At 36.8% G+C, this 21,797-nt stretch overlaps 1 protein-coding gene across 1 annotated transcript; it reads left to right on the top strand.

The window, feature by feature from the left end:
- The first annotated feature begins 382 nt into the window (after window positions 1-382).
- On the top strand, window positions 383-19,734 carry mpzl3 (myelin protein zero-like 3). Its single transcript, XM_074679886.1, has 6 exons — window positions 383-782; window positions 5,058-5,224; window positions 11,323-11,536; window positions 16,549-16,705; window positions 18,796-18,865; window positions 19,158-19,734. Exons 1-6 carry the CDS (start codon window positions 713-715, stop codon window positions 19,236-19,238), a joined length of 759 nt encoding a protein of 252 aa, XP_074535987.1. The 5' UTR covers window positions 383-712; the 3' UTR covers window positions 19,239-19,734.
- The last annotated feature ends 2,063 nt before the right edge of the window (window positions 19,735-21,797 follow it).

The raw sequence follows: 21,797 nt of genomic DNA, 5'->3' as shown, positions 1-21,797 counted from the left end.
ATATATATATATATATATATATATATATATATATATATATATATATATATATATATATATATATATATATATATATATATATATATATATATATATATATATATATATATATATATATATATATATACATATATATATATATATATATATATATATATATATATATATATATATATATATATATATATATATATATATATATATATATATATATATATATATATATGTAAGAGAAAGAAATAGAAAAAAAATTAGAAAAACAGCACAGTGTATATAATGATGAATACAGTGGAACCTGTAGTTTTCAGAGAACTAGAAATTGCGTGGAGGCTGTTAAGTTGGCAGAAGTTCCTAACTGTGGGAAACGTGGCAGACCTTCTTTGTTTAATAATTTACACGCAGTGCAATGCCACAAAAAGCATGGTTGGGCAATACCAAAACTTCTTTTAGTCGATCCTCTGCGTATTTCACTTCCTTTTTTTCCTTTCTTTCGAAGCTTAACTTTGAAATGTTGTTATTACTCCCGGTGATCCAGCAGCAGCAGCTCCACTTCCTGATACACCTGTTTGTCAGGTAGGATATCAGTCAGCAGCCACAGTGGAGAGACTGAGTCATGAAGAACTAGACTATGGACGGAATTTTACTAAACCTTTGACGCACCTTGGATTTTTTTTTTATCGTCACACGAGTGAGCCCACTCTCAGATACTAAAATGCTTCGTCTGTGCCAAAGGAATACCGCTCTAAACGTCGTCTTGCTGCTGTATTTGGTCGGCTTTTTCGGTAAGTAAACAGGCCGCTGGTCTGCGCTTTCATGGTGCTCTTTCAACACGAGTTACAACAGAGGCACTCCGTCTGGGCACGGTTTGTCTCGTCCTGATAGCAACAGAGGCTGGTAGTTTTCTGTTAGAAGACGAAATGTTTGACACCGACGGTAAATTAACCGTATGGTTAACTGAACTACTTTTAGCAGTCCGTGTTTCATTGTAGAGACCAAACAAGTGTAGAGACACTGACCCTGTTAAACACAGCTCATCCCGTTCTCACGTTCCGGTTTGACATTCACACTGCGATAAAATCATGTTTTTTGAACCCAACCATAGGGCAGTTACGGATCATTCATAAAAAATGTTCACAAGGTCATGGAGATATACGGAAGCCCGAGGTGCACATGTAAATACACATATTAATTTTCTCTTTTCCTGATAATGTGTCTGATTTTTCTCATCCCCTAAATGGAGTGACCCTCATTTTGCCCCACAGCCTCTTTTTAGGGGTTTATACCCAATGAATTTCTCTTTAATTATGCTTCTGTGTGTTCTCAAGTCAACAAAGGTCAATTTAAAAAGGTTGAATTATTATTATTATTATTATTATTATTATTATTATTATTATTATTATTATTATTATTATTTGTGGGAAGTGGCAGCCTTGCATGTTGAAAATCCACTATCTCCATTTTTTTTTTTTTTTTTTTTTTTTTTTTTTTTAAGGCTGATATCAAGCCAGCAGGAGTTTAATAACACCTGGTGGTAAAAAATCTTGATGAAATTAACTAATTGCTGTAATACACATAGAGATAATGAGCATTCAAAGAAGTGTGATTTATTTATTTGTGCCATGATCTATTCATATCATACACACAGACCATCATCACAAATGTCCTTTTATATAAATTCCTGTCCTATTTCTATTTTTTTGCATTTGATTTTGCCAAACATCTCCATGTCTCCTTAACACCCCCAATCATTTGTTTATAGATAAGTCAGATTTAATGTATTGAACAGAATGCTGATTGGCTGATTATGCTCCTCTAATATGATCTGCAGTTTTAGTTTAGGTTGCATGATAGGATTTAATATCTGATCAGTTACCATCATTGTTCACTACATTCTGTGTTATACTGTGGGAATTTGTTTGAGGCCACTGTTTGATGATCCTCTCTCAGAATCTGGACAGAAAAAAAGAATTGTGCATTTATCAGATTTTCTGTATAATGAGTAGAGGTTCAAACCTGTCACGGCAAAGCTCTAAAGAAAAATACAGAATCAACCTGAGGTTTCCTTACCCATGAAATTCCCCCAAAGCACCTTTTTGTTCAAACTACTCATGAACTGTGACTTAATTGTTAGGGGAGTAGGTAAACATAGCCCTTAGAAATTAGCTAGTACAAAAAGAGACCATTAGAGTGAATGTCATTGAAAAAGCGAGACTCAAAGGGATTCAGACAGCTGGTTAGTTGTCATTGAAGAGCAGTCTTTTTCCAGTAGTAGTTAGCAAACACGTCTCTAAGCTGTGGCCAGATGTTTGCTTTTCTCTGGCAGCATGTGACCTCCTATTGAAGTGGTAGAAATGAGAGATGCATACAGTGATGGCTGCTGTGTACTGCTGGTTTACTTAAAGAAAAAACAGGCAGTATGAAAATGTTGGAGCAGATTAGTATCATTATGGTTTGCCTCACTCTATTTTAAGTCAGAGAGCAGCGTTCAAATATAGCCAGGGTTACAAGAGGACAGGATGGATTTCAGTCTTGCTTCAACTTTATTTTTTTCCTCAGACAACTTGTAGAAAATAAGTGAGAGCAGAGTACTGATGAGCTGCCAACTCTCCTATCCCATCACTTATTTCTATATCGATAGGATCATGTCTTCAAGTTCAAGAGGGGTTCATTTTTCAAGGCTCCTCTGCTTGTTTTCCTCTTTGACAAAGAGATAGCTTTGTTCATGTTGTTGGGTCTTCTAACCCCCGGGGTCTTTGCAGATAAGTCAGGCTGATCCCAGGATATCTCTTTCACTCGTTTGTGTAAGATAAACTTTGTCCTTATCATCATTTTTTGGGGGTCTGAAACGCAACAAGTGGTATCTGTCTGTGATTGAATGCACCCGCAGGGGGATTTTGCCCCAGCGTTGTCCTTTGTCACAAATACATAAATAAAGTGATTAGATGCCTGTTTGGTGATGAGAACATTTTCATTTATGCTTTTAAAAAAACAACTTGGTTTCCACGTCACTTGGTTATTTGCAAATAAGTCAAGTTTAAAATGACATTTGTTTTAGAGGACATGTGCACAGTTTAAACTGATACTTTCAGTCGTGACAAACATATCTATGAATATTGTATGCCTTGCTGTGAAATTTGCTGCAGATATTTGAGGCCCTGAGCAGTGAAATTATAATAACTTCACCAGTCCTGGCTTTGGCAGCTTGTACTGTCCAAAAAATGCAGTGTTTTAGTTAAAAAATGTTTGATTTGTACAAAAAGGACTGGATGATGTCCTGGTATTCACTCTGACCAGATGGTACATTTCAATGACCGTGGAGATCCCCTGGCTTGTCTTCTAAAGCTGGTTTCGAAGCCGTCTGAAGCAGCAACCTTGAGTCTTTAAAAAATAGGAGTTTAAAAAAATGAGAAAAAACTTTAGACTGATCCCAAAAGCCCAAAGCCCCAGTTCTATGTGTGAGAGCACAACTATTCATGTTGGCAGCCTGGCATAAAAACACTTTTAGTTTCTGTTTCCCTTTTTTTGTTTCGAATCAACTACATTAAAGGGTACTATTTTAGACATCACATGTTTGGATTGCCTTACAAAGAGTTGTGCCACAACTAAGCATGATTGAGCCACTGCCTTATTGTGCATTGTAGCTGTTTGCTAGGCTGTGGTCTCAAGCCCACCTTTGTGTTTGTTTCTGGTTAGCCACAAGTCAGTTTGAGTCAGCATGTCCAATATGGTGACTGCAGCCTCTGGTCTCAGTGAGTCCCAAATTTAAGCTGCAAGCATTTAATTTTTTTAACCAATCAGTTAGCTGATAGGTCAAATATCTAACCAATGAAATCATAGTGCAAGTGTTCAGCATCACTCTTTGTGTGTCAGGCAGCCTTTAATAATCTAATTCTGGGGCATACCCATGATGATGCTGATAAAACTACATTTATTGATGTCGCCTATCTGATGCCACCATCGGGCCATCATTCAAAGTGTTCCCATAACATTTAGTAGTTGGTGACAGATAACTTTATTCCCATTAGGCTGAAAAATGATAAAATCATGGTTTGGTTCTCATTTGTCGGCAAGATTGGGCTCAATTTACTTCCTCTGACAACATTTCAAGTCTCGAGGGGTAAAAGATGTTTTTTCTGGTCCTCTAGTGTCTGTTTAGAAAAGCCTTTTTGGGACCCTTGTCGTTTGCAGCTCATCTTGTGACTTGAGATATGAGAATGGAGTTGGATTTAAAGATGTTTTGTGCTCTCATGTAGATATGAAGAAGCCTGATTGTTGTTTGATGACTAATGGGTTGTTGGTTATTTTTTGCAGTCACATTCTGCAGCCTTAGCTACATGAAGTGTTGTCCTGCATTTATCCAAAGCCTGTCCACACTGTTTAAACATGGCTGGTCACTACAAACAGACAGACTACAAAGTGAAACAATATCCAAATCCTTTCCTGCTCCCACATATTCAACGATGCAGGTATTTGTACAAATTAGGCTCTTGGCAAGACCTGCTGTCCTGGCATGCTTTGCCCCTGGAGTGAGCTGAAAGTGAGCTGAACCTTACATCTATTAATAACAATGGCTCGCTAATGACTCATTGTTACTGAATATTTAAAGGGGTTTCATAAAAGATCTGTTAGTATTCAGCTGATGTTCAGGACTTCAGGTATCTGGAACTCCTCCTGCGGTATCCTGAATGAAGTGATAACAATGAAATAGTATCTACAGACACAGGGACACAGTTTTACATGCCGTGAAAAGGCCCCTGACAGGCAGATGTGTAGCAGACCTGCCAACTACAACAAGAGAGGCTGGTGAGAAACTTGAATCAGGATGTCTCTCACTTCACTGAATACCTGGAGGAATTTGCTGTGCTGGCACTTTCATGCCAGCACAATGTGGGCACATTCATAGCAGCTATCAGGTTTTGTTATTTACCGTTTGCTTACAGTACATGAGTAAAATGTCACTCCTAAATGGTCTACCTACCTTCTTCTCCCTCCAAACATGTAGCTGTCCCTGTGCCATGTCATTCTTATCATCTCTTTATTCTTCTCCTCCTTCCCAGCTCCTTCCCTTGTCTCCTCCATCACAGTGAGGACCCCATCAGAGCTCCATGCATCCAAAGGGGACACAGTTACATTGTCCTGTACTTTCACTTCTTCCAGTAGGCCGACCAGTAAGATGTCGGTTGACTGGTCCTACAGGCCTCAGACTGGAGGGCCACCACAAACAGTGAGTACATATTTATATGATATACTGGATTTTGATTGTCTAACAGACACTTTGAACTTACCCAGATAAAGATAAATGTGTTGGTTTTTGCTACAATTGCTATCCATTTAAAATTTTTAATATTTTTAAGAAAATTTAGGCAATATTACTCATTTATTGGTTTTTATTGAGTTAATAAGAAGCTTTCAGTATAATACTAAACTAATACTATTATATACTATAATACTAAACTGATGCTATTTTAATTTTGGGCTGTTGATATGACAAAGTAGGCATCAACCGGCTGTTGTCTTATTAAGTTAATTGGACATTTTTCTCTACTTTCTTCACTTGCATTACTCCTTTTTTATCTGCATACCTGGCATTAACTTGACTGAACAATTATGTGTCAGCTTTGCTGGCCTGCACTAAAATTACTGGTCAGTTAAACAAGTTATTGCTGTATTTGTTTTGGTAAGCCTGAAATGCTAGCTGCAAGTTGCATGTTTTGGTGCACCTGCCCTTATCCAAGGTTGTAATTTTGGTTAACAGCAAATGCTACTAAGCTATGATGCTGCACTATCTCTATGTGAGGTGCAGTGTCAGTGCAGTTTGGAAGATTTTAATTAAGCAAATGGAGATAAAGTTGTATGTAAGCTATGACGAGTTAAATGGACAACTTTTGGACACACAGGACATGGGTCGTGTTGCTTGCACAGGAATGAAGATGTAATCCTGTTGGTGTAAGCTCTGCTAATAAGGGCCACACTTAGCTAAACAATTTGACATTTTAATCTCAGTAGGGATGGGTACCTTTCACATTTGAAACGATACGGTACCGATTCCCGGTGCCTGGCAATCGGTACTGGTACTCAACGGTACCAATTTTCGGTACTTTTGTATTTTTATGTGGCAAAAAATATCAATTTGTTAAATAATAAAATGTAAACTCTTTTTAATTTAACATATTTATTCTTCAGTATATAACCTTGTAACGCTGTGTTCATGTCCAGTATGGAAAATCACCCTTTCTTCCACTCTCTCACAGTCACAAGGATGCATTTTGGTACCTGTATATGGTACTTTTGAAACAATTCGGTCGGTACCTATAAAAGTACCTAATTCGGTACCCATCCCTAAATCTCAGGCAACTGTGTCCTCAAATTTGAGTGTTTTCTTACCAGTTGGCTTGATGAAAATTTTCTTTACTACCGTGAAATATTTGCTGTGGAATCCCAATGCATGACATAAAATGTTTCAAATAATGTATACATCATCGTGCACAAACTGTGCATTTTAACATTAAGTCATGCAAACATTTAGTGTGATTAAGTGTGCATGTAAGGCAAGGCAAGGCAAGTTTATTTATATAGCACATTTCAGCATGGCAATTCAAAGTGCTTCACAGGCGTATGTTTGTACACCTGTAAGTAGCACATACAGCACACTCAGAGGAAAAAAAAAAAAAAAATTCCCTGAATAGATTAAAGAAAAAACAATAACATGGAATTTTAAAGTCTTGAAGCACATGTGATGACATTCATTTGATTTTGAGCTTTTCTTTTTTAATAGATCAAAAAATGTTTAAACTTTCAAATTATGGAAAAAAAACCTGTGAATAATAAATGGGATTAATCCTTATTAACTACTGATAATTTAGAATGAAATGTCCAAAAACAAAATGTGTGTTTTTTATCATGCATTTTGAACTATACTACTACTATATTAGAAAACACAAGGTTTGTTTCCTCAGACAGATTAGTTAGAGGCGTGTGACCACTGCTCACTTTGCACAAGCACAGTTTATTTGAATGTTTGGTCGGTTTATTTGCATTCAAGCTTGGCTTGTCGTGGTTTCTGAAGCTTCATGAACACCTGCTGGTTGAAAGATCTTTTCTGTTTTGGTAGGGAAACTAGAAGTTTTTTTATAATCACTCATGAGGTATTGTCCAGGGTTTTCCCCTTCATATCCGCACCCAGCTTCTGTGTCTTTCAGAGACCTGACACAGAAACCCTGGTCAGTTACCATCATACCCTTTCCTATGTTGTGGATTTGGTGGTCTTGTAGGAAATGCATTCAAGATATCTCTCTCAACCCATAACTGCACTCAGTCCTCTAACCCCGCACATATCAGAGTTGAGTTTCAGTGACCAATCCACTAAAACTCCACCACATAATTTAAGCAGCTCCATTTGTACCATTTGTTTGAAGATAGCCTTCTAGTGTGGTCTTATGTAATTGCATTTGGACCTTGGGAATCCATAGTGTGGTAGCTGCAACCCTATATGCCATCATTTCCTATAGGAGCACTCAGAGTTAAGTGGAGGCTAATGTTTTGTGGCTCCGCTGATATGGAGTGCTGTTGGTTTAGTCATTAAGATGTAGTTGTGTAGTTTCAAAGTATGTAGGGGGAGGTGCAGGAGGAGGAGAGAACTTACTGAGAGGGTGTTGGAGTGTTTGCACATGTGTTGCAGTCAGCACAAAGTGTGGTGTTACCTCACAAAGCTGGCAAGAACTTGTAAATAGGTGTGTCAGCTGCTACCTGAAAAGAAGCCGCACCAATTCCCGCTTTTAATTCAGCCCTGCCCAAATTTTTTATGACAGATTAAGTGTGGCAGTTTCCTGATTTGGCCCTTAGATGGAACTAAGTCTTGAATTTCTAATTTCTATTTCTAAGCCTTCATTTACTCTCAATCCAATTTCATTAACGTTTTGGCTGGTTTATTGGCCTGTGTGTCCCCAGCCGTATATCACACTGAGAAAGACCATGAATAAGCATGTGAAAAGCTCCATCAGAAAATATAATTTTGCAGCCAAAGCTTTAGTGTCAGTCTGAATTGCCGCAGTGCTTCAGTGGCTTGCATAATTACCTCGGTCCTGATGAGAATTAATTTTGTAGATTGGAGACGAGAGGCTGAATGTTCAATCAAATATCGGTGGGAGTCGATGGTAATTGGAGGATTTGGCAATTGAATTTTGCTGAATAATGCTTTAAATAAATCTATTATGATAATCAGGACACTGTTTTAGGTTTAAGTCAAGGGAAGCTTTTGTCTAAATGATCCGATTGATTTATAGAATATGTGGCTCCAGTTCAAAACCATCCTCCTCAGTTATTTGGAAGTTATTTGCCTGAGTCTAAAGGGGTCATTTGGTGTTTAAATCCAGACTGAGCAGACTCTTGTGCGGTCGCTGACTTCAAGCTGCTGTCAAGTGTTCAAACAGCCAGCCACTGGATGAATAACAGTACGGAGAGATAAACAAGTTTATCTCTGCCAGGCGTACAATCAGTCTCTCATAAGCACACAGCTAACAGACACACTGCTGTAAAACCATAAAACTGAATCATTGTCCCTGACTCTGCACGTGATTGTGTTTGCTTATTTGTGTGCCAGAGTTTATTGAAGAGCCACAGATTTATCTATGTTGACATTCCTCGTGTGTAGACAGGAAGTGTGCTGTTTTCTCATTAAACACACATTTTATATAATCTGGCTGAGGATTTTCACACTGCATCTTTTTTAAGGTATACTGATTGTTAAGACTTGCCTAAACATACCCCCATATCATTAAAAATTAAAGACATCTAAAAATTCCCTATGTACCTAATCTACATAAAACTTAATAAATAAAAAAATAACATCACCATATTTCATACTTTCAGGTCATATTTTAAGGCACAGATGTTACACCAACTAAATTAAGCTTAGCTATTGTTCTCTGTCTATAAATCTACTCATGATGCACCTTATTTCATCCATTGAGATGTTAAAATGAACACCAACAATGTGTTGAACAATCAGTCAATTGATCTTTGTTTAAACGATAGGTCTAGACCTGCTATTATCAACAAAGACCCAACATCAACAAGATAAGGAGTCTAACTTTATGTGCCCAATTATAACAATCTGATGCATTACATAATAATCATGTCCTTATTTCACAGCTAATTTAATAGGTAGGGATTTTAAGTTTTTTTTCCAAAATTGTTGAGGAACTTTTTGTTTTTCAATGATGAACTCAAGTAAACACTGATCAGTTGTGACATTATGGCTACAGACAGAGGAAGTAAATAACATTGATTATCTTGTTGTCCTGGCTCCTAGTAGTGGATGCATTGGCAGCAAATGTACAATGTGTCCTCAAAGTTTAAGATTTGGAAGCAGAGAAAAAACAGTAAGATTGAGGATGTAAGTGACTTTGACAAGGATCAAAACTGCATTAGCAAAACAACCCTATCAGATAAACTGCATCTCCTATAGAGTGCTGCTGGTCTGCAGTAGTGAGCACCTACCAAAAGTGGTTCAAGGTAGGAAAACAGGTGAACTGGTCTTTGGCAGCCAAGGCTTATTTATGGTGTGGATCAAAGGCTGGATCATATGGTCTGATGAAGCAGAAAAGCTGGAGCTCAAACTGTTTGATAGAAAAACATGGTGGGAAATGTGAATACTGAATACTGCCACAATTGACCAGTAAGCATCAAAACTAAACCACAGAGCAATGGAGAAGTTGGAGATGTTGACTTGGTCTCCAAATTCCATAGATCTCAATCTGACAGGACATCTGTGTGAACCAAGTTATGATGTGGAGGCCCCACCAGCTTACAGGACTCAAAGGATCTGCTGCTAACATTTAGGTTCCCACATACCACTGCCCACTTTTATACGTTTAGTCCAGTCCATGTCTGTCCAAAACAGCCCTGTAAAGAGCAGGATTCTGCAATATTTGGCAAGTCATCACAGCGTTAATGCTGATTGATATGTTTCAGATCTTAATTTGATTGAATAATCAATGTTCTTTTACAGGATGATGAAACTCTATATGGTAATGGAGATAATAAGGGGCATCGCAGTTGGCTCTCTCTGGAACCTTCATCATACACTTTTAAAGAATCCAGTACTACAGCTGAAGAGCTGTTGTCACCATGCGCCTCAGCCCTTTAGACCAGACATAAAATGAGCTACATGCATTGGCTTAAATCAAAAGCATCCATGTTGTTTTTAGAAGAAATCAATAAATCCCTTCTGCTGCTCCGAGGGTGCAGATAAAGGCCAAGTAGCTCTGATCTTATCCTGCAACTCATCTAAAAGCCTCTTGATGTCTTAATGTTCCTTATCCGACTCAAGCAGCTCAGAACAAGATGTTGTTGGAGAGACTAATGGCAGGGCACTCTTGTAACAACACAAGTTTTTGATGTCATTTGTTTTAATGTTGGAGTTTCTGATGTAGCAAACCAGTTGAATCCTTTTGAACATTTTGTGTTGTCTTCATTAGGAATATGGGGCTTTACAATCCATCATGAAATTATATATAGAATTAATACAAATAGAATAAAATCAGATGTATAATAGTGCTAATGCTACATTTGCTTGTCTTCATTTTCTGTAATAAATATATTTATAAAAACCGCAAACAGTGTCTAATCCACATGTAAAGTAGATAAGGTAAATATAGTTAAAGAAAACTGAAACAAACTTTCATTTTCATACTACAGCAGATAATCCTCCACATCCTGTGTTTCTCATCACCAGTGAGACTCATCAGAGCATCTTGAAACTTGACACACACTCAACACTCTCTTGAAATCATATACTTATAATTTCCTCATTTCCATCCCTCTTACTCCGCCTACAAACAATCCTGAACTCTGGGTGTCATGTTTTGGAGAGTTCTGGGTCCACTTAACGTGGGAGTAATGATGCTGTTACTGAAAACAAACTTTTGTTGCAAATTTTAAACCAGAGCATGAAAGAAAACAGTTTGCACAGTTTCACATGCACACATTTAGATTCCTTCTCCTTGTGCTCTTTCAGATTTACTCTGCCTCTGACAATATTGCCAAAAGAGAATGTCCCACCACCATCTGTCCCTCCACCTGCTGCTTCAGTCACTTTTCCTGAGACAGACTAATGTTATGTTAGATTAAAGAGCGATGATTCAAATTATCTGCTGTCTTGTCATTGAGCTGCAGTTGTAGGTGTTGCTTTCCTGCTTAGACACTATACATGACTTATAGAGGATGTGCATTAATCAATACATTAGTACAGTTTATGTCTGTTTCTTTCGCTTTTATCTGATGACTGGATCTTCCTCTTTGTTGTTTCTCACCTCCATTCAGTTTTTCCACTTCTCTTCACGGGCATTCCCGCCGATTGATGGTCAGTTTAAAGGTCGCATCCGTTGGCAAGGGAGTCCGGCACTGGGGGAAGCCTCCATCTCTCTGGTTAATGCCACTCTGAATGATAATGGGACCTACACATGCTCAGTCAGGAACCCTCCTGATGTCCATGGGTCCCCGAATTCACTCACTGTACTCAGTGTCACACCAAGAGGTAAGGGGCTGTCCATCGTTCAAACAGTGTCAGAATATTTAGCCATGCACATTCACTTCCAGTAACTTTAAACAAGAGCCCGATCGATATGGGATTTTTGGGGCCGATGCCGATACCGATACTGGGGGCTAAAAGAAGCTGATATATCGGCTGATATCCAATATATCGGCTGATATAAAGTAAATTCATTGATATGCACAGGATATATACTGTATATGAACACAAATTATAACTAGCTATTTAAAAGTTCAATCTTCCATTTAGTGCATTGGCCTTAACTAGATTTTGAGTAACAACGTAGCTGCTTTCAAAACATGCAATAAAAACAATTACAACAAAATACATTGAAACATTTTCAAAAATTATTTCAACGAAGACAATAACTTGTGAATTTATAAGCCCAGATTGATCCTGCATGGCATTATGAAGTGAGACGCTGTGTAGTAGCCTTATGTTAATTAACACACAGGAGCAGGAGCGACAGAATTTCTGCGGAGCAAAATTTTTTATAATGGGCTACTTTTTTGGCCGACGTTGATTAATTGGTGACAGGCTATAATCGGCCAGATTAATCGGTCGGGCTCTACTTTAAACTAAGCTTTTGTCACAGGTAAATATTCATTGTGTTTAAAAAGAGAAAGCTGAATTGAAGAGTTTAGGAAATCTGTTACCAGCTGATAGCAGCCTAATCTAAAGATCTATTCAGTGTTTGTATAAGCCTGCCAGTGTTTCTTAAAACTAAATTATAAATAATCTTTGATGGACCAAGGGTAACAAAAAGTAGGGACGTCCTGATCCGTAGTATTGGATCGGGCCGATTTTGGCATTTTCTAAGTATCGGATTTCGGGAGTTCTAGCTTAGCCCCTCAACAGATCATTCATGTTAGCCGTCATAGAGCTAAAATTGCTGCAGAACGCCAATGTATTATTATTTAACAGTTCTTTATTGATAAGTTATCTCGTTTTCGAGGGAATCCTCAGATTCATAACAACATAAAGAGCAGAGAAGCGTAATACAAAAAGCAAAATTATATATACATATGAGAAAGTGTATAAATATATATATATATATATATATATATATATATATATATATATATATATATATATATATATATATATATATATATATATATATACAATAATAAAATAAAAAACAAAACAAAACAAATTAAAATAATAATAAATAAACAAATCAAAATAAACACAATAAGCAAAAACGTAACAGCACACACACACACACACACACACACACACACACACACATACACATAAACCAGCTCTGTATGTTCACCTCTCCACATCCAACACTGTCATTACAGTCACATTACATTAACTGAAAAACATTACAGTAATGATGTTATGACAATCATTTGTAGTCTTTCAAAAATAAAAATGAAAAATCACATGACCAAGTTCGTTTATGGTCGTACAAAGCAAAGTAATTGCAACAACAGTTAAAATCAGTTAAAGTCATTTAAGGCCATTTAAGCAAACTAGAAACAATGGCAGGTATTTTGAAGATATGTTAATAGAGCCCTACAGAATGAAGTTAATGAAGTTACAGAGCGAATAAATACAGGAAGATTGTTCCAGTCATTAGGGGCCCTAACACAAAATGCATGTTTACCTACTTCTCGCTTAACTCTTGGAACTGTAAAAACATTTGTTCATCATGCCGTAGGTTGTGCTGCGAGTTATAGAGCACTAGATGTTGCTTTAAATAATTGGGAAAATTAAGATAAATACTTTTGAAAATAATTAGTATTAGTATTAGTAAAATCGAGCGCTATAAATGCGTCTAACCTCATAAAGTTGATGAGAGAATATGGTACAGTGATAAAGACAGGCTGCCACCCTTAGCTTTATTACAGACGCATGCAGAATCAGATACGTCACACAGCAAGCTTCTCTGAAGCTGTCAACACATTCCATAGTAGCATGCCAGGATGTGATGATGGCGTGTTTAGTTTGACAACAGAAGTTTGTAGCAAAATAAGTATTTCTATGAAAGGGGAAAAACATGAGATAGTCCCGTTGATGTCTGATATGCACGTTCAAAGTCTCTCACCGTCTTCAGAGAGTTGCGTCCAGGACAGCCTCTGATTTCAGCGTGCCATATTACATGTGTACAAGTTTTCCAACATTCTGGGTTTGCTGAAAGCAGTAAGAAGCGTAGAATTTAATATTCAACTAAATTTAGCTAGCAACCCGGTCATTTTCTGCTAATTTTCTGAGAAGACATAAAATTCAAATCGATGCTGATGAAATTCTCCCTCTTTGGCGTCGTGTTTCCAACTTTGTGTGTAATACATTCAGGTACCCTCAGAAACTTGAGAATCTGTTGATTACCCCAGCATTTTCAGGTTTTTGGATTGGACAAATGGCCTTTAAATGCCAGTCGTTTGAAAATAAGTGGTTTTTAGATCCCGCTGACAGGTTTGGGATCCAAAGGGTTTTGACTTCAAAACTAGCTGGACTAAGTTAAATGGACTTAATAAGCTTCAACTATTATTTTTTTTACTATTCAGTATTGTTAACACACAGAACAAAAATACACTGTGCTGCTTCACTTTCTCACTTCTTCAGCAAAGTTTATCTCTAAACCCAAAAAAACAGGTCGGGACTCAGTATATTGAGTATCAGCCGATACTCAATATTAAATAATCTGGATCAGGCAAAAAATGCTGATCGGGACATCCCTACAAAAAATAAATTAAACGAGCTCTCTATCACAACAGTCTTTCATTTTTAAGATGGATTTATTTGATTTTCTGAGGTGGTGTCAGCTGAAGAGAAAGGGAAGGATGACTGTCCCTGTGCTCTTTGCTGCTGATGTAATGTTTGGCTCTGTCCCCACTTAAAAGAATGAAAACACACACACACACACACACACACACACACACACACACACACACACACACACACACACACACACACACACACATTACTGGGTGGTGGACACCTGTTTTCTTAAAACCTCTTTACTGTAACCAGGAAAATGTGTGACTCAGAAGTTGTTCATTGATATTGATCCAGGGCAGTAACTGACTTTTTTCAATACAAATTTCATTGAGACAGGAAATTGCATTAGGTTTGATTCTGTGTCAGTACTGGCCTTACAAGTTTAAAGAGAAATGTAGCTCTTTAGATGGCTCACCGAGGTGTTTCAACCCATTATCACCTGTTCAAAGTGAAGCAGTCAAACAGATTTTACAGGTTTTGAAAAAGATGGAGTATAGACGAGTTTTATTCATATTTCTTCATATTTTCACTGCAGATATTTTCACAGAAAGTAGGAGACATTCATGCCAAGCATTGATATAATCCTGAGTTACTTTTTTAATTCCTTTAGTGCTCTTTTTTTTTACTTCAGAAGAGTAGTAGGGCTATGTTTCAGAAAAGCTTAAATAGAGATTTGAGGGATGAAGTTGCACATCTATGAGGGAATCAATTAAAAAAAGGTTATTGAAACGAGGGACTTGGGGTATCTTGTGGATAAATACTTCAGTACAGGTTTCATGAATAAGTGAATACTTTATCTTTTAGGACATTATCATAAGTATCAGGACTCAGAATGGACTTTACATCACACTGAGTCTGCTGTGAGGAGGAGCAGGCTATTAGGCAGCCTGAGCATGCTTCTGCAACTGCTGTTTGTCCTCAGCTGTTGAGCATAATATGACAAGATGATCCATGTCCCTCATTTAAGTGCTGACAGCAGCTGCCTCTTTGATAGCTCGCTGTATGTTGTTTTACATATGGATTCATCATAGTCTTTGACACAACTTTTACTCATACGTTCATTGATGTAAAATACTCATTATTTATAACTTATGCAATTATTTAATTAGTTCAAGTGTATTTTAGGCTTTAGGCTCTTATCCCTGTAACTTGTAAATTCATGAATTTTTTTTTTTTTTTTTACTTTTTTTTTTCCAAATTTTTCAACTTTTTTTCAATTTTGCCTTTATTTCTGGAATAGTAACACTTAACTATTTTAATATAACCACTTTATTCTGAAAATCTCCATTTTATATCTGTGACTTGGTCATAATCCTTCATTGAATTTTACATTAAGAGACTCAAGTGAAATAAGCTTTACTAATAGCCCTGTGAGGAGTTCTTAACTGGTAATAAAACAGAATGAAATTAATATTCATGCCCTTTTATGACCGACAAAAGTAAATGAGACCTTCAGGGATAAGACTGACCTTTGCCATGCTGTAATTTTGAGTGACTGTCTTGACTATTTACCACACAAAATACATCCTTTTTCATACTTTTCACAGCAAGCATTCAATATGAGTGATACATTTGAGTGTTAAAGGTCAGTAATATGAGTGTAGATGTAGAAAGAAAGAAGAAATAGATTCAATGCCTCATCCACAGGGGGCCCAAAAATATACAAAAACTTAAGTTCTTCAGAGGAGGAAAAACAATTTAATTTTCTTTGTTTTATTATTATTATTATTATCAAGACATGTCTTATTATATTAAAACATTTTCACATGACAAACCCAAATCCATTAAATTACAATAATTGTATTTTACCTTAACCACTCATCCTTTTGTTCATCTGTTTGTATACCTGAACATTTCTTTGTGCATTTACATCCAGCAGGTTATGTGCAATACCATTCTGGTACAAAAGAAGCCCTACATAACTAGATTAATAGGGATTTTTATATGTGGATTGTGTCTTATTCTGTAATTTTTCAGTGATTGATAATGGACTCTTTTCTGTGTAAATATATGTATTTAAAGATATTTATACTTTACTGTTAAAGCTTGTAGGTAGGGAAAAAAAACTATTTAGTGACCGTTTCTTTTTCAATCACTCAAGTGTCATCTGTTCAATGATGTGTTCATAGTTCAGTCTGTCATTAAATATAATACATTAAGAGCATGTTTCAGAGCTCAGTTACCCAATCTTTTGTTAGTGGCATGACGTCATCTGTGAGTACTGTCATAAACTGTCCTTTAATGCGCGTCTGATCCTCCTTCCCCAGCGCCCAGTGTTCACTTCTCGGATGTTGCTGTCCTCCTGGCCTTCATCCTCCTCCCTTCAGGCATCATCACCCTCATTCTGATTGGGCGGATGCTCTGTCCTAAGAAACAGCGTAACCAATCGAAGTCCTACAGATCACCCATAGAGGTCACAGAGGGGTGAGTGGATTTATTCAACCGGTGACTGCTTGGGGTCTCCAAGGGGCAATGATAGTCATTCCAGGTGCTGATGGTTGTAAATGTTCATCTCAATTTCTAATCTCAGGAAGGTTAAACAAGAAATTTGAGTCGAGGGTTTGATTTTCTTGTTGTCAAAAGTGCTACAGATCAGTCAGGGGCCCAGAGCTGAAGTCTGCAATTAGCGGCTCCACAGGCTGGTGTGTAGTGCTGCAGTGTTGCTCCCTGTGGTGTGAGTCACAGTGGAGCTGGTATTTGTGCTTGTGACTGATGTAAAACAGCAATATAAATGTGAAACAAGCCAGTGCTTCAGTGTTATACACAACAGCTTTTATGAAGTACATGGACCGGATTATGTCAACAGTAAGCAGCAGCTCAACTTTGGTTTAGGACCATTGATTTGTTTTCTTTTAATTATTTAGAGCAGTACACCCTTCGCTGTTTGTGTTAAACACACTGTGGCTCCATGATTTGTCGATCTTTCTTATTTACTTAGTACACTGTTTAATCTACAGTAGAACTAGCATCTTTTTTTTTTCAACTCATTTACTTTTCAAACCACAATAAGAGTTTTTGATTTACCTAAAGCTACATTGGAGTGTTGTCAAACAGATCACTCTGGTAAAAAAAAAAAGATTGTAAATTTGCAAGTTCACCTTGAGTTAGTTGAGAAGAAAAATTTCAGCTGCCTCCGGTACGTACATGATTTAATATTATTGACAGGGAACACACTGAGTAGATTGACATTTGTTGAGTCCCTGCACTCCATTTTTTTCTAGCTTTGACATTTCAAAATAGAGCAATTCAAGGGTAACAGCAGGTCAGGCTGTAAACTTTACTATCCAAGCCTTGTTATAACATTTCACTGCTTATGAGGTTTGTAGCAAGAGCTGAAATATCTGAAGGTCTTCTACTCAAAACAAGGGACCCTCTGTTGTATTTACCATATAAGGTAATTACCTTATAAAGCATTTCTAATGAAAACCCAGTGGTTCAATGCAGGTTACCCAATGAGATTTGGACCAAGCTCCTGCTAGTTTGTGCTTTTCTGGGGTTTAGCTTATTTATGATTGTTTACATTTTTGCTGGAAGTAGAATTATCTCCAGCAGTGTTCTCATTTCAAAAACAGGAGGAGACTGATAATAGAACAGGTTCAAAAACCAGCCAGAGCAGTTTTCCCCTCTGGAATCAGTTTTTCATGTTTATTAATGGCTCTGGCATGAGCTTAGGAAGCTGCCTGCTAAAGTGATGCTAACCTAACTGACTAGCTGATTATATTCAAAGTCTGTTTGAAAGGCATTAAAAAAAAAAAGATGTTTTGAAGTGACTGATAATTCTGATTTGTATTATTGCTATCCTATTGCTGTTAATTTGTCACACTTGAAATCATTACCTAAACTGCCCATGGGTAGCATTTTTGAGCTAACTAGCTTAAAACATGAACACAGTCTGAGTGATGTCACCTGTTAGTTTTTGAGGAGGTATTGAATCCAGACCATGGCTGTCACCATTTTGGTGCTGCTGTCTGTCTGTACTTGACTCCCAGTCGGTGTAGAAACAGGAAAAGGTGTAGAGCTGAGACAAGCCTTTGGTAAACAGCAACAACTCAGTCACACCCTAATTATGCAACAGTGACCTCAGTGTCTGCAAAACTGACCTGTGATACAGAAACAGAAACCCAACCCTTTAAGATCCCTGTTTTTTAAGCCTACCTTAATTGGAAATCAGAAGTGATAGTAACTCATGAGTGTGTTGAATATTTTCTTCAATTTCAGGCCATTTTGCTAAGCTAAGCTAAGCTAGTTTGCTGTATGCATCAGCCTCAAGGGACAGACATGAGGTGTCGTCATCTAGTTCTCTGCAAAAAAGTGGGTTAGCATATTAATCAACATACCAAACTGTATATTTAATTTTATTTAATTTATAGAGAACCTAATAAGTGATGGTCACTATCTTTGTTAGCCTCAGTGTGAGAGTGTACAAACAGTGTAAAAAGAAAGTTCTTTACGGAGTAGTTGTGTGATTTGTTGTAGTTGCTAACTTTCATTATTGCTCATTTTGCTCTGACCAGGGAGGAGTATGGCATCCACCCCTCAGGACTCAAAGGAAAGAAGGCCTCATGCTGTGAGCTATATCTGATGGTACAGTACACGATGTTTCTTCATACCACAATGTCTTATAGACCATAAATAACTTAACCAGACATGTCTGCTAGATCTGTCTCCCGTTTAATTTTACATGCCCTCTATGGCTGACAACAGGACTTGAGGGTTCATAAAATATTGATTTTTCCAATGAAGTTGTTTTGTGTCTGGACCTATTTGAGAGTATGTGTGTGTGTGTGTGTCTGTGTGTTTGTGAGTGTGTGTATGTGTGCATGTCTGTCTGTTAGTTGAACATCATCCAACTGTCTGGTTTTTCTGGTCTGTACAGGACTCAGAGGATGAAGAAGGCTACTACAACCTAAAAAAGAGACCCCCTAATGATGAGGAATATGCTGAGTCTCGGTGCTAGAGAATCCTGCTGGTTAGGAGGTGTAACTGCACCTTACAGCCCCACGGTGCTCTAAATAAGGGACGCACTGACTGTAAACGTATGGGTTCATATCTTCCTTTCACAGTCAACCAAGTAGGGGGGTGGATGGGGCTGTCTAGAATAATGTTTGTATTGATATCATCTGAAATATGCATCTCAAACAAATATTTCTATTTTGTGTAATTTGTCTATAATTTAGTTAAACATTTTTTTTTGTCAAAAGTTTCCCAAGTCTTCCATACAGGCCTCTCTTCTATTTTTGTACCACTGAAATGTAAAGAAATAGAAGTCCTTCTTTGGAAATTGTGAGCTTTTTAAGATATGTTCTGTTTATTCTATCTGTACAGGCAAGCAGGAGGAGCACTATGTTTATATTTATATGAGGTTGATTAACTTGTGTCACTTTAGTATTGTGAAGGAGATAAAAACAGAATGTAAGAGATAATTTATTGCCTTTTTCTTTATGAAATTTAGTTGATGTCTTTTTTTTTTAATATTTCTGTTATATCTTATACTTTGACAGAAAATCATTACATTGTTTTTGGACGTCAGCTGTGACAACTTACATCTATTTATGCAACATTTTGTGAATAATATTTTCTATATTTTTCAGTGTATTTACAGTACTGACTTCTTTCATTATTCCACCTCCAGCAGTTAACTTACTACTCAGTATGTTTTTAGGATATCTGACTTTTGAAAACAAGTTTTCAGGGATGAGGTATGTTTTTTGAATAGTCTTGGTTTTGGATGCACAGCATGCTTTTTTTTTTTTTTTACTTTTTGTTTTTTTGCCGTAAGAGGAAGTTTGAGAGTGGATATTTTTGGCTTTTTGAGAGGATGAACATGAATTTTTTCAGAAAAGATGTTTCCAGAAAATAAAGATTTGTTCATTAAACTGGGACACTTTGTTGGTAATGCTGATAGCATACAGCCAACGTTTTTTTCTCTGCGATCTCTTTGTTTAGTCTGCACTTCATGAATGTTGTTGAATATTCCTTCTTAAACTGTAAGGACACACCACGGTCTGGGAGCTTCACTCACAAACTGTGGCAGAAAATGTTTGATCTTTGCAGTCGTGGGACTGGAGAGTCATCAAAAGACTTAATAAAAAAGCTGCCAATGAAACACAGATAAGTCCTCATTCTGTCTCATTTCTTCTCTGTTTCTCATTCAGCTCATTCATGTCCTCTAGCTTTTAATAATTCACACGCTGCTATAGTGAAACAGTTATCATTCCTGCTTCATCTGAACTACCATGGCAACAGCTTACTCATGCCCAACAGGAGGGAAAAAACAAAACAAAATTGACTGATGACAGAAAATATGCAGCTGACTGCCTGAACTCATCTGGGCAGTTGATAGAAAGGACAAGGTTCCAATTTTCTTCTCTCAGCTGCAGATTTACCCCTTCCTTTTACATAAGCTTAGTGCTTATTTTCCTTAATGCTGCATTAATGCTGTCTCTGCTGTTGATTAAACCTGCATTTACTTCCAAAGTCCTATTTTTGTGTAAAGCTATGAGAATCTGCACTTAAGTGGCTTTTTCTCACATCACTTATCCACGTGTATTTTAATGTATGGTAGTCCTTCACAGGAGAGAGTCCGGTAACACTTTATTTAAAAGGGTCTGCTTTAGACTGACACAACACTGTTAATACCATGACATGACATCTGTCATTAAGAAGAAGGAGGCCTCATACATGCTTATGAATGTTGTCATTAAGTGTCATTTGTGTCAAAGTTGACATTGTGTGTGATGACATTGAAATTAAGACCAATAAATGTATTACTAGGGAAGATACCAGTAACATTAAGTCCAGATAAAAAATATTTATTTCAAATTTTGAGAGTAACAGCAATAAAAATGATTACTAAGAACTGGAAAAAAATTATTCACCAGATATCAAAAAATGGATAACTACAATACAAGAAGTACAGATGAATGAAAAGATTACACACAAAATAAGGAACATGGAAATTTTTTTTCATAAACCGTGGTATGTAAAAGAAATTGGCTGCGAACTAATTTAACATAAAAATCAAATAAAAGGGAAAGAAAGGAAGAAGGAAAAAACAAACAAACAAAAAGAACAGTTTTAGTCATAGTCCTTGCTAACAAAATCTCAGATTAAAATAAATAGACTTTTTGTAGTTTCTCTTTTTCTTTAATAAAGAATTAACCAATTAACGAAAACAATGAACTACCAAAGGACGAAGACTAAAACGGATGAATACAGTAATTAAGCCGATCTATCAAATGCATATATATGTGTATATGTATGTATATGTTTATTTCCTCCTCAGTGTTTTGTTTTGTTTTGTTTTGTTTTGTGTGTGTGTGTTTTTTGGTTGTTTGTGCTGTTTTCATTACTATCATTATTTGAGTCAATTCAGTTTGATAAATGATGAGTTTTGACTCCGATTGAAAAAATAAAGTAATAAAAAAATGAATGTTGTCAGTGTCATTTGTGTCAAAGTTGACATTGTGTGTGCTGACTTTGCCATGACAACTTAACATTAACCAAGACAAAAATA

The sequence above is a fragment of the Halichoeres trimaculatus genome, unplaced genomic scaffold (genome assembly GCF_033239565.1).
Source record: "Halichoeres trimaculatus isolate MK-OKI-2021-1 unplaced genomic scaffold, fHalTri1.1 fHalTri1_scaffold_9, whole genome shotgun sequence".
Lineage (NCBI taxonomy): Eukaryota > Metazoa > Chordata > Actinopteri > Labriformes > Labridae > Halichoeres > Halichoeres trimaculatus.
Note: the sequence above shows the minus strand (reverse complement) of the source record. Positions and strands in the feature narration are given on the sequence as shown.